The 14,070-nt window shown below is 39.3% G+C and overlaps 2 protein-coding genes and 1 non-coding gene across 3 annotated transcripts; 1 reads left to right on the forward strand and 2 right to left on the reverse strand.

Moving 5' to 3' along the window:
- On the reverse strand, window positions 1-82 carry trnas-gcu. The gene has a single exon. It is a non-coding gene; the product is annotated as a tRNA-Ser (tRNA).
- Window positions 83-1,502: 1,420 nt separating this feature from the next.
- On the forward strand, window positions 1,503-7,632 carry LOC121525404 (transmembrane protein 119-like). The gene is made up of 2 exons (XM_041811390.1): window positions 1,503-1,755; window positions 6,458-7,632. The coding sequence occupies exon 2, from the start codon at window positions 6,474-6,476 to the stop codon at window positions 7,290-7,292; it is 819 nt and encodes a 272-aa protein (XP_041667324.1). The 5' UTR covers window positions 1,503-1,755; window positions 6,458-6,473; the 3' UTR covers window positions 7,293-7,632.
- A 1,967-nt stretch (window positions 7,633-9,599) lies between these two features.
- LOC121525621 (iron-sulfur cluster assembly scaffold protein IscU-like) lies at window positions 9,600-14,065 on the reverse strand. Its single transcript, XM_041811692.1, has 5 exons — window positions 13,910-14,065; window positions 12,542-12,655; window positions 10,480-10,590; window positions 10,292-10,370; window positions 9,600-10,206 (listed from the first exon to the last, which is right to left on the reverse strand). The coding sequence occupies exons 1-5, from the start codon at window positions 14,009-14,011 to the stop codon at window positions 10,115-10,117; spliced, it is 498 nt and encodes a 165-aa protein (XP_041667626.1). The 5' UTR covers window positions 14,012-14,065; the 3' UTR covers window positions 9,600-10,114.
- Window positions 14,066-14,070: the final 5 nt, after the last annotated feature.

A 14,070-nucleotide genomic window follows, 5' to 3' on the forward strand; every position in this document is an offset into this window, starting at 1 on the left:
CGACGAGGATGGGATTTGAACCCATGCGTGCAGAGCACAATGGATTAGCAATCCATCGCCTTAACCACTCGGCCACCTCGTCCACAAATTTAAGTGTTACGGCCCCTAATATGAACCCCAGGTTCAAGTCTGACCTGTTGCCTCTTTGCCACTTGTCCCATCCCCACTCTCTCATCCCTATTTCAGACTCTACTCAGTGTTCTCCTCTCTCAAATAGAAGGCATAAAAAGCCCTAAAAATATATATCTTTAAATAAAAAATAATGCCACCCTACACTGGCTATCATCCCCACCCATTTACTCACAGTAAACTTTCAAATTATTATCTGTTTCATGACATTGTGGGCTTACTTTGACTTTTACTAGAGGACTGTCTAGAAAATTTGTAGGAAAAATCAGCATGAAGAATTCAGCCCTTTGCTTCCACACACTTAACTCAATTAGAAAATTTATGAGAGTTTTGTGCATGTGTGAAAGCACCACTAAATTCACTTTTTGCCACAAGTTTGCACCATGACAATCTGAAACCATACCAAAAAAAAGGATTCTTAGTTCCTAATATGACTGTCAGTCGCACACATACAGTACACGGAGCTCACTTCAAAAATGTTGTGTAATTTTTGTGAGTTTTGAGCAGATGAACTTTGTACGGAAATTTTTTTATCAGAAAGCATGAGTAAAAGACTTTACACCCAAACAAAACAGAGCATTTTGCTGCGTATGTGACAACAAATGTTAAAGGTCATAATAGAAGTGTGTGCTATGTGGACATAGACACTTCCCTTATTGCTGAACGGCTTTATAAAAGGCTTTTCTTCTGCCCTGGACTGGATTTCATACTCACTTCCTTTCCTGTGAAAGCAAAGCCCTGAATGCTTATGAAGCCGTGTTTTTCTTCTCCTTTTTTTCTGTTTTTGTTCGAGCGATAGAAGCAGACACTTGTGACTTTCAACAGAGCAGACACCAATGTAAACTTGGAGGATGCAGGACTCATCTCATCCTCATGTTGACCATATAAAGCTCGCCTGCCTTGATTGATGACAGAGAACTCGCCAAAAATGCATCAATGCTCACACACTCTTCCTGAAGAGGTCACACACTCTCACAGTCATGCCATGTGAGCTGAATTGTCTCTAGAGGAGGAAAAACACCACATTGTTTCTTAGCATGTGCCCCTCTTCCTCCTGGGTGTTATGGGTGTTTAGGCCACACAGGAAACGTTAACCTCTTCCTGCATTAGTGGGTCACTCTAACCAGCTGCTCCCTGACTCTTTTTGGCCCAGCAGGCCTGCCGTTAGTCACTGGAGTCGCAGGCTGAGATTAGAGGGAAAGTCAATAATAAGAAGAAGCTCCATCTGCAGAAAGATGGAGAAATAAAGTTAATTCTGCCTGTGCAAGTCCAGTTAGTCACACAGGAGAGTTGGGGAGAGGTCCCTGCCCCCACTACACATCATAAGCTCCTACCTAACAAGAACAATCTGTGTGCAGGCCGGAGAGCGCAGACACTCTTGGGGGAAAGGGGGGAGGAGAACAGAGGAGAAGGAGGGATTTGTCCTCCTGGTTAAAAACATTTTTTTTGGGCTACCCAGACAAATCTGCAGCCTGAAACCTGAAACTGCAGAAGTGGCGTGTCACGCAGACAGTTCGCCACTCGTTGCTGCTCTCTCCTTGACTCTCTGAGTTCATTTTTTCCACATTGGTCTCAGCCATCCTCCATCAGAGGCAGCTCAAAACTCTTCTTCTGCCACAGTGCATGGTGAGTAGCATATTTTCACTTTCTAAAATTGTCTGATTTGTAAGAAAATGTGGGGTTTTTGAGCTCATATGAGCTCATAAAGTGTAGGATGTCTGGGCATTGTGCAGCATCCATCCACAGTCGCAGCTGAAATATGACTACAGGAGTCAGAGTCCATTTAGTTTCACTTTAAAGCTCGTGAGAGGAATTTTTTTGAACTGGCTGTAACAAAGAGAGATATTTATACTGCTGTCTATATGCCACATACAAAAGCAAGCAGGAGCATCAGCAGTGAGATTGGTCATTTCAATACGAATGTTTTTAATGAAACAGCCTATGTTGACTTTTTCTCAAGCTAAAACTCTTCTAATACCGTGCATTAACACAGATTAACATCTGTTTGGGCTATTCAGATACCAAGTGGTTCTACTTTTGTTTTTAAAGATTAATTTTATTATTTTTGGCTAATCTCATCTATTTTCATTATAGCAGATGTGATTAATAGCAGTATTATCACAAGTAGAGTTACCATGAGCTACCCAAGAGTGAAACGATGAAATACAATCTCGGCCAAATATACTACAATTCCCACAATCCTTGAGTGTCACACTGACATCCCTGATTGGTGGTCTCCAGTTACCATGGTAATTAGGGGTGTAACAATCCTTCATTGTCTATCGATAAATTGATTGGTTGATTATCAGATCGATATAAAGTCAAAACAATGATCTCAAGCAAAGCTTTTATTTTGACCCCACACACACACACACACACACACACACACACACAGTTTCCACCCACCAGCAGCATCCTCAGCAAGCTAGCGGTAGCAGCAGTTGCCTAAATTTTGCATTTAAGGGAAAGAGAATATCCACTCTTCTTTCAGCTGTGAGGAAATATTTCAGACAGCAACTATACCAGGACTCTTGCCTTCATTTGCAGACTACATGAGCGATATAAGATTATGCACGGTTAAAAACCACTCTCATATCATTTAAGCTAATGTAGCAAAAGTGTTGTCTGATACATGCTTTACAGATAAACAGAGAGGGAAAAGTCCACTTTCTCATACCCCCTTTGATACACTGATTTCAGTCCACCATCTCAGGTTAGATTTATAATGAAAAAATAAGCTGTGTTACCTATTTATCACATCAAAATTGATATTGGCAAATTTCCTTTTGTTGCCCAAAACATGAATATCATATCATATCAGGATTAAACAGGTGATTGAAATGTCTACCAAGCAAGTGCTGCTGCAGTCTTAAGGAATAAGCAAACTAAAATATAAAACAACATTATAATTTAAAATGTAAATTACAGTAAAGATAAGCATTCATAAAAGGTACCAATGTGGTTTTAAAGCTTAAAAAGCAATCATTAACAACGAATTGAATGAATGGATTATGTGATGCGTAGTTCCCTCCTTGTAATGATATACGCACACAGTCTTGTACCTTTGCCTTTTTCGAAAGTCGTTTCATGCCGAATCAAATGTTTTGTAGTCATGACTACTCAGGTAGCTGTTTAGCTTGATTCATGCATGTGTCCCATTTCTTTTGTCTGGGCCTTTTCACCCCTGGCGATATGCCCAAAGGCTGCCTGTGGTTTTCGGGCCCTCGGGACATCCACAGCATGACCAGGGGATCATTGCATCCCTAGGTTGTGCCTACTCACCACATTCACCTCTTATTCCGCCCTAAAGGTGTGGACCTTGTTATTTTTTCATCAGATTGTTTTCCCATGCCCCTGGAAGTAATATGAAAGGACATCCAGAGCACTACGGGGGTCGTGTCAGTCCTCCTTCCCACCCAATGGTGCCTTCAGGAAGGCTTACTCACCATTAAACGCCTTACTTCAACGTCAATTTTTTCAGCCAAATGTTCCTCAAAGTTCTGCACACTACTGTGTACGTAGAGGTTATTTTGATTAATCATTCAACATTTTGCGGTCTTGCAAACTACTTTCTTGAACTCTATTGTGTGACATCCCTAGCAGACATGAGACCCTGAGCAGATCTGGTACTCAGACCGGCCGGTTCACAACAACACATCACTCTTGGCTCATAACTTTGTCTTGATTTGTCATTTCAGTCTAACCAGAACAACATAAAGTTTATTTGCTAAATAGTAATTACCAAAGAAAGCTAATGACAAAATGAGGGTGAAAAGCTGTTAAAGAGGCAACACTAGCCTATTAGCTGGTGGCTAATTTGCTTCCTTTCATTTGTATGGCCAGTAATTGCACCACACACAGTATGTTGTGTACCACATACATTTTCCCCTACATCTGGAAAATAATAAATGAGGCCTCTACTTGCATATGAAACAGACAAATGAGCGTTCAGATTGTAGGTCAACAGTGCAGACGCATCAATGCACAGCGTGGACGTACTTACTAAGTGGAGGCATACTGGTATCCAAATGCCCAGAATGGCTGTTAATGCAGGGTAAGTACCCCATAGTTTCAGAATAATTGACAGTTAAAGAAGATCAGGATGAGGCATATTGAAGCACATTACTCAGACGTGTACAGGACAAAATCAGCAAGAGATAAAATGTTCAGATTTGTCCACAGGGGGGCGCCAAATGGGCCCAAACAAAAGTTCCTAACAGGAGCTTTAAAATGTACAAAAGACAGAATCTAGGCCACGCTTTATTGTTTCTGTTTTAATAATTTGAAAAAATTTAAACAAATGTGTTAAAAACACATTTTGAAACTAGATCTGCTAACTTTAGAGTGTTAGTTTGCATATGGCAGCCTTATGTCCCTGTGTTTATGTGTCTGATTATTTGGTCTGGGGTGAGTGTGTGATTAAACGTGGAGAAAAAAGAAAACACACCTCCCGCCCCCTCTCTTTTTCCAGATGAGAGCAGAGTTTCATGTGGGCCAGCTTGAACACAGATGGAGCAGGCAGAGGAGGAGAGTGTGTGAGCCGCTGCCAGTTTACACACAGACTGAGCAGAGATATGATTTCAATCCAAATGACTGATAATAATAGCAAACGTCTAAGGGTTACTCAGCCACTTAGGAATAGAGGAATGTGCTATCTAGCCATGCAGAAACATATTTGACTAGTTCACTACCAGAAAGGGAAGGTCATTATGCTCTTTATCAGTCAGAACACTTTGTGATGATTTTGTTTTGTACATGTTTAAGTCATGTTTTCTTTTAAAGGAATTCTTCCTGCTTTCTTTTAATAGTCATGCATGTCACCAATCAGGAATCTTTGTCTTGAAAAATGAAAAATAGTTCCAGCAACATGAAATAAGTCACTTCATGTGACACCTACTCCTGCCAGTGCTTTCAGACAAGTGTGACAAGAATATAGATACAGATGCACATAAAGAATTGTACAAAAAGTAAGGAATTTTGTGTTTGGTAGAGTATTTCTTTGTTTTAACAATGCTTCATGGCAATAAAGCTTATACTGTTGGAAAGCCTGATTCTTTCCCTTTTAAATAGTGCCACATTTGTAAGGAACATGCATTTGTAGGATGAGCAGCAGAGCTGAGTATGTGGGTCGCACCCACATAATCAATAATGACACTAGTTACTAAGAAAATACAAATAAAAAACACTTTTTTCATTGCAGGCTTCTTAAGGGTCCCTCCTAACTGTGGGCCCAAGTAATCAGAACACTGAAAATACACATCCCTACTAGAGTGAGAAGTTGCTTTTATACAGCACTTTCATGACCAGAAGAGGAAAAACACTAAAAACCAACATAAAAATAACTTTTTCTTCTTCTCTTTAACTTTTCCTTCATTTTGACTAGGGCTGTCAGCATTAATTATGATGTAATTTAGGCCCTCAATTAGTGCATTCATTTGTGTGGACTGCATTAATCACATGCTTGACTGTCCCTCTCAGCACATTTCGGTTTAGACACTGCAGTGTCTCCCAGCAGCCACAGGGAGGTGCTAAGTGCACCTTTAAACCTTAATGTCTTAATTCAGTAAACAAAATGGACGCGTCTAAATGTGGCAGTGCCTTGTGCAATCAATAATTTCACTGTTCCCTTAGTTTCATTTTCAATCCAGAACAATCTCCTTTTTTCACGGTGAATATCAGATATTGAATATTCAAGTTCTGCTGTGTGGATTCAGTCCCCCCTGTATAAATGGGAAATCTAGCACTTTTTAAAGATTATTTTTGGAGATTTTGCCGTTATTTGATTGGACAGCTGAAGAGAGACAGAGGATAGAGGGAGAGAGAATTCCCAGATTAGGAACTGATCCCAGACCAGTGCGCTGAGGACTTAAGCCTCTGCTTAAGAAAGGGTTAAAATCAGGAATATAAGAAATCCTAAAATGCACACTTGGTCAAAACTGAATTATGTATTAGTAACACAATCACTTGCCATGATATACTGCACATTCATACCTCATTTATATGCAAAAATATAATTGCTATGAAGCAAAAATGTGGTTTGTAGAGTGCAAAAAAAGGTAAAGGTCCTAAAACGTATTATGTACATAATTTTTACACAATTTAACTGACCTTAAACCCACTGATTTAAATTCTGCTTTGAAATAAACATGCATTTATCCCTGCTGTGTAACCTCTACAGCAGACATGATTTTCCATCCAGACCTAAATTCCTTAAGCTGTGGAAACTCTCAGAGCAGCATAAGTGTAAAATGAACATCTGTTTAAAACATACAGAGCTCAAACATGTTTCACGGATGGCACTGATGTCTCAGTTTGCTGTTATTTACAGATCCTGAGGGGAAACGATGCTCCAGATGGCCCTCCATCTCACCGGTCTGAGCCTGGCGTTTTGCCTCAGCAGCGGCTCGGCCACACCTCTACCTTTTTACAGTCAACTAGAGGGAAGCACAGACGAGGAAGAGCTCACCAACTCCACTTCCTCTCTGCCCACCAGCTACCCGTCCTCAGAGTACCAGACCACACCTGCCGGTCCCACACATGTAGAAACAGAGTTTCTGAGTCAAGTTAGGAGCTTCCTGGAGGAGAATATGCTCCTCATCCTAGTTGCATGCTCCCTCTTCATTCTCTTATTTCTCATCATCTGTGGAGCCATTTTCATGAGCCGCAGGCGCAAAGTCAACGCCTACTACCCATCCTCCTTCCCCTCAAAAATGTACGTGGACCACAGGGACAAAACTGGAGGTGCTAAATTCTTTAATGAAGTGCCAGAAAAAGCCACTCCAGAGGAGGAAGTTGAGCCAATGGACTCTCACAAGCAGCTCCAGGCAGACATCATGAGGGCTGCAAAGAGCCTGCGCACACCAAATAAATCCTCCACAGCTGCAGAGGGAAGTGACCCCATCCAGAAAGAAGCAGACCACAGTCCTGAAGACAGCTCCAAACCAGATGGCAGCGTCCTGGAGGAGCAGCTAGCCAGTCTCCCTGAGGAGAAAGAGCCAGAGAGTGAAGAAGCAGCAGGAAGCACAGAGCTGAATTCTCCTGAGCAGACAGGAGATGATTCACAGGAGCCTCTGATGGGCCGCAGTCTGAGGCCCCCATCTCTGCACGTTCACAATGACTCTGCTACTCTGCAGCTCATCGCAGGAGAGAAAACAGCCTTCTGAGTATTCTGAACACTTTTACCAGGAAAATACATATTTATATGTAACACTTTGAATCCATGAATGTAAAGCTTTAACCTCCTAAGACCCTGCATGCACATACAAGGACATTACATTTTGGCCGTCTTACAGCATTGTCATAATTTAGAATTTTAGTATGTTGCTCAAAATGTTTGGAGAACTTGCTCTGAAATCTTCATTTCAAATTTAAGGGATTTTGATAGGATATTTAGGTGAATGTGCTTGGAAATTTTCAGCTATTTCCGTTAATATTTTAAGGATATGTTTTTATTTTAGAGGTGAATTTTTGGTAAAACTTTTCAGTATTTTGGTGAAAATTTGAGAAAGCTATTTGTATTTTTTTGGGGGGGGGGGGGGTATTTAGAAATATGGATGGGAATTTGCTTTTAATTTTTCAAAAAAATTTCATAAAGATTTAAGGGAATTTGTTAGGATAATTTGGGGAATGTGCTTGGAAATTTTCAGCTTTTTCCATGAACATTTTAAAGATATGTCTATATTCTTTAGGCAAATTTTTGTTAAACTTTTTAGATATTTTGTGTAAAAAATTTGAAAAAATAATTTATATTTTCTCTCACTTTTTTAAAATTTATTAAGGAATGTGGGTGGGAATTTCCTTTTACTTTTTCAAGAGTTTTCATGACATTTTGGGGAATTAATATTTTATTATTTTATTATATTTTTTTATTTTGGGGGAATTTGAATTTAGGGGGGAATGTGCTTCAAAATTTTTCAGGGATTCATGTGGAATTTATGGGTAATCTTTTTGTGGAATGTTTAGGCTTTTTTGACAAACATTTTGGGGCTGTTGTTATAAGATACTTTAAAAATATGTTTGAGAATTTTTACAGAAGCTTTGGACATTTTTTGTGAAATTTTAGGTTGGCAGGTGGAATTCTGAAAGGAACGTTTCCAAGAAAATAAGAACTTTTACTTATCCTAAATAAGTGGGGGAAATAAAAATTGCACTCAAACTAAAAGCCCAGGTCTCAGGAGGTTAAAGCTCATGTGAACAAGTTTTTATGTGTCAATGTGGCGCCCCCTGTGGTCAAAGCTCCAGGATGTATCACACATTTAGTTTTTTGGTTTTTCTTACTTTTGGTGAAAGTTCAAAATTAAAACCAAAAAGGCCTTTTGGGAGCATGCAGCTAATCACTTGTCTGACACATACCCCCCAGGCATTAATATTAATTTCAGTCTGTTTCATAAGCAGCTAAAAACTCCTCACAGGACTTTAATCTGAATATCATAAAAGCTCTTGGTTTTTCCTGTTAAGTCTGTTTGTATCAAGTTTGAAGGGTAAAATTCAGCAGCCGGTTACTCTGCTCATACTGGACATATTATTCATGCTTCTCTCATAAACACTTTCTATGGATTGACGTCATTAACTCTGGATATAAACATAATTCTTTCTATGGGATGACTTTTGTTTTTCTTACATATCTTGCTTTGTTCTTGTGTTAAATTCCTCAAACATCACATCATGGAAAAGACATGGAAAACTTATTTGGTGTCCTTTTTCTCATGATGAGATTAAAGAACTTGTTTTCTGGAGAAAATAACCTGTTACGGTAAAATCAGTGTCGCCCTCTCATGGGAGACATAAACAAGTCAGGGAGCTCAAGACAACAACCAGAAATGCTTTTAATTGCAGGCAAATGGTGTGAAGTAAAATGTACAAATGTGAACCCTGCATATTAAGACATGTTGACCTTTATTAAATTAGCATAAGTCTGCTACTGTATATGTATGCTATATAAAGAAACACACTAGATTTCCACTACATCCTCTTTGCAAAATATTGTTTGGTGAAATGTATTTTGCACTTTTGAAATATTAATCCTGTTGGCCTTCAGGGCCACCGTAGTTATGTGAAGATTTTGAAAGAAAACCTGAAGCAGTCCGCAGCAAAACTGGGTCTGGGTCATCGCTTTGTCTTCCAACAAAATAATATCCCAAAACATACATGGCTCCTGGTGAAGAACTACCTCCAGAAGACCAAAGTTAACCTTATTGACTGGCCTGACCAAAGCCCTGGCTTGACTCCCATTAAAAATCTGTAGGGTGAACTGAAGACCAACATCCATGCAAGACCCCACAGAATCTGAGAGGACAAAAGCTGGCCCTTATAAGTGAAGCTGAGGACCCCCGTTTTAGGCCAAGCCCTGATTTAAAGGCTGAGTGGTACTTAAAAAGTCCCAGAATATTAGCACCACTGAGATGCTGCTTGATTATTGCATCAGATTGTAATGTTAAAGCAACTCAAAGTAATCAATTACACTCAATGTCTTTACTTTTAAATACTTTTATTGTAGGCGGTTGAGGAAGCATTACTAAATACAATATAAATTACACTCAAACATATAGACCCTTTCATTGTTTCAAGCCATTTTGCTTAAGTGCATATCAAAACATCAGTGCAAGGGGGTGCAGACAGAGTGAGGGGAAACGTGGGAATGCTTTTTATCCTTAGGCAGTGAATGCATCACACCATTAACACTCCTCCTCAAGCATAAAATCTTAAACACAGTCTTAAAAAATAAGGCTCATCTCAGTACGAACAACCCAAACAGTGTTTATATTGTGCGTTTACGTGACAGGCTAACAGTTAGAGGACCACAGACTAACACAGGAAGCCTGGTGTAGCACTGCTACAGGGTTGACGGTGGTGTCATCAGTATATATTAGGTTTACTCGTCAATACTGCAGGAAATCTTGGTGGTGGTGGTGCTGCACTACTGCTACTTCTCTTCTCGGCAGCAGGAAGGAAACAGCGACGCCCTGCTCAGTGTCACTGCTTTGGTTTAATTGTTGGCCCTGGCTGCCTCCTGCAGGTCGTCCTGCTGCTTCAGGCGATAGTCAGCCAGGGCAGCCTTGATGGCGTCCTCTGCAAGCACTGAAAGGGAACAAGACCAGGTTAGAGCCACAGGCACAGATTAAGATAAAAGAACATAATTATATCAATTCAGTAAAATACGAACTGGAGCAGTGGAGTTTGACGGGTGGAAGACTGAGCTCTTTGGCAATATCAGTGTTCTTAATCATCAAGGCTTCGTCCACCTGAAAAGACAAACATGAAGCTTGAAAACTATTCCAGACAAAGATAAGCCATAGGGAAAGGAAAGAATAGGAGGAGAAAGAATGCACTGTGTGGACTGTGTTTACTTACAGATTTGCCTTTCACCCACTCAGTTGCCAGTGAGCTCGAGGCGATAGCAGAACCACAGCCAAATGTTTTGAACCTGGCATCCACAATCTTCCCCTGCTCGTCCACCTCGATCTGTCACAACACAAGAATTTTATAGCAAGAACAATTGAAAAGGCTCAAAAGACAACAACAATAAACAAGGGAGCCTTTCATTTGACAACAGAGGGTTAGAAATAGTTCCTGTTGCTGTTAAAATAGTGAAAGCTGGGTTTTCCCTAAAAACATATAGCCACAAACTGATTTGATTGTCAAAAGCATTTGATACGATTGATTTTAACATCCTCACAGGTAAACTACACCCCTGTGTCAGGGACATGGTTTTAAACTGGTGGAAGGGAACAATATGTACATGTATACAAGCTCAAAGATAATAAATATGGGGTGCCAGAAGGATCAATATCAGGTCCACTCCTTTTTCTCTCTGTGTTAATGGTTTTGTTACTTCATCTAATAGAGGGGGGTCAGACTCAGTCACAACAGGGGCTGGATTCTGAATTTAGGTCTAACCTGAGAGCCTAGCAGGGTCAACATTTAACCATAAACTGTCAACCTCGTTTTCACCAGTAACTAAATGTAGGGGGGAAATTTAGCACTGATGATAAATGATTTTGAGATGTAAAAAGCCAAAATGAGAAGTTTAAAAACCCCCAATCTGAGATAAAAAGTCAAACTAATTAGTTCAAAAGGTCAAAACACAAATTAAAAGTTTTTAAAAGGCAAAAACATGAGCTAGAAAGTTGAAATCATGAGTCTAAAAGATAAAAATATTGGATTAAAAGTCAAAGTAGGGATCTGAAACAGTAAAAAAACACCAAATAAAATTAAAAATCCTTTGTGAAAAAAAAAGGTGAAAATATGACTTAAAATTTGAAATTGTGAATCTAAAAAGTCACAATTTTAAGTTTAAGTCATAAATATGAGATGCAAAATTCTAAATATGATTTTTTTTCCCACATTCCTGACATTTTATTTGTTTATTTTTACTCTTGACTTGAACACATTTTTATGAATAAACATAGATATTTTATATTATCAAGGTTAAATTGACATTTTTATACAGGAGTAAATCTGCTGACCTTGCATCGGTGGGCCATATTTTAACCTTTGAAGACAAGTTTATATTGCTCTCAGAGGTCTCCAAAACATGCCTGTGAAGTTTTTTACTGAAAAAACACTCCAGTATTAGATTTGTGCATGTCTAATAACCCCTCTGTTTCAGCCCTGCTCAGACTGAGCTGTTTCTGTGTCTGTAGCTTTAAATGGTAGTTAGCTATCTGATTTCGCCCCTCTCAGGATATGGATGTGGCACTCCTCATGTTACAGACACTTTAATCCAAAGTTTTGGACCTGACTGGTATAACATCAATCTCCCAGACAGTAGTCAGCAGGGTAACCCACTGAGCTATTCAGCATCTCAGCTGGATCACACGGTTTAGTGTGACCTGCAGAGGTCCACAAATCTTGACCGAGCTTGAAACCACAGTAAAAAAAAGTCATCACTGTCTGGCTTCAAAAAGAGCCTTAGACGACAGCTGCTTGAACTAAAGTATGTTGATCTCTGATCATTTCTAAATAGCTCCAAATATGGAAAATATAGACTACTTCAATTAATTTATACTGCAATTTTCAAAGTGACAGGGACTGTATTAGTGTCACAGTACATTTAGGATCCTTAAAGTAAAATTTAGGGTACTTTAGAGTCATGAGGTAATATTAGGAATGCTGGTTGAATTCTATGTATAACTGTGTGGCTATATTATTGGTAAATTGTATAACCACGTCTGGGCCCAGCTCCATGTAGCTTCTGGGGAGTTCCATTTCACAAAAGAGTTTTTTCAATGACCATGATAGATTGTATTGAATTTCTATTGATTTTGTGAATAAACTGACTGACTGACTGATTGAAACTGGGTACTCTGATACTCAACACAATCTATCTAATAAAAAAAGTGTAATGTATCAGTGATCTGTACTTAAATAGAAGTTAATTTAATGAAGTCATCAGGTTGTAATCAATCCGTACCTGGAGCTTCATCACGTCTCCACAGGCTGGAGCTCCCACCAGACCAGTCCCAACATTTTTGGAGTGTTTGTCCAGGGAGCCCACATTTCTTGGGTTTTCATAATGGTCCACCACCTTCAGGAAGAAAAGAAAGGGTGCATTGTGTCAGAAAGAAAAAGCACAAATTGTTCTGGTGATTCCACAACAATGGACCATGTGATGAAGGAAAACAACAGTAATATCCTCTAATATTTCTGCAACAAGAAAATGAACATAAGGAAGTGTTGAGCATCACTGTTATCAAACAAGAGTTGTCATTATTACACAACACAGAGAAATAAACAGATTAGCAGTGGATTTCATTGTCAGCGACATCGAGTCCTGCATCCTACATCCTGCCCCCCTTTCTCCTTCGCTTTTGCTGAGTCACTCTGACCACACAATATGGCCAGAGGTATAAAACCCCCAAAACACCAAAAAACAGTAAAATATCCACACAAAATTACATTTTATTTTATTAGGGAAAGCTTGATCCTGTGTTTTTGCCTCAAAAATGTCATTTTAACCTTTAGCTTTAGTACTAGGTCGATGACTATGTTTAATTATTTATGAGGTTTAATTTTAAAGGAGGACATGTTAATCTCTCTCTTAATCTCTTAAATGTAATGTTAGATATAAAGGCAGACTATTGGTTTTGAGAATCACAGCCAAAAAAAATAAACCTTAAACAAAGATTTATTCAATCTACATCATTATAACAAGAAGAAATAATCTCTGTTTACCTACATAAATGAATTTGAGTTGAATGTACCCTTGATTCTAATGTCACACAACACTGTACATGTTGCATCAGACATCACAGTTCAAACAGAGAGTCTAAATATAATATAAAATTGTAAAAATTACACAAAGATGCAGCTTCAGAATGTGGAAAATACACTAATTCCAAAAATCTATCTTAATTCTAGCACATGGCCCTGTACTGACACCCTCAAAGCTTAATAATCGGATGTGACCCGAGTATTAAAGCTGTTACAGTGGCTTACTAGAGGGCAGATTAGTGATGCTACTTTGGTCTTCAATTTGGGCAAGCATGGCTGGAATAAAACAATTACATAATGTTGACTTGGACGGTTAAATCTTTTACTGTCGCTTTTTATTCAATATTTTTGTTAGCCCATGACAACTGACTGATGTAAATGCAACCACAGCGAACTAATTCCTCCTGGTTTACCCTGTCAAGCTTAATTTTAAACCAACTCCATGTAATAACATCCACCATCCACCCGTTGTACTGTTATCATCACCATCACGACTCAAGGGTAGTGTAAACATTAGCAAACCTAGCTAGCAAGTTTCAGCCTAGCTTTGAGGCAGTATCCGACTTACCTTCTTGTGGTAGCAGCACTGGGTGATAAACTCCGGAGCAGACAGCCTCCTGGTGAGGAAACCCAGAGGACTTATGCACTTGTTCGCCACGGTACCCGCCATGTTCACAGACGGAGGGAGAATGACGCAGTTTAGAAGAGGAGAGCGGCTTCTAGTCAAAA

Source organism: Cheilinus undulatus, linkage group 17 (genome assembly GCF_018320785.1).
Source record: "Cheilinus undulatus linkage group 17, ASM1832078v1, whole genome shotgun sequence".
NCBI lineage: Eukaryota > Metazoa > Chordata > Actinopteri > Labriformes > Labridae > Cheilinus > Cheilinus undulatus.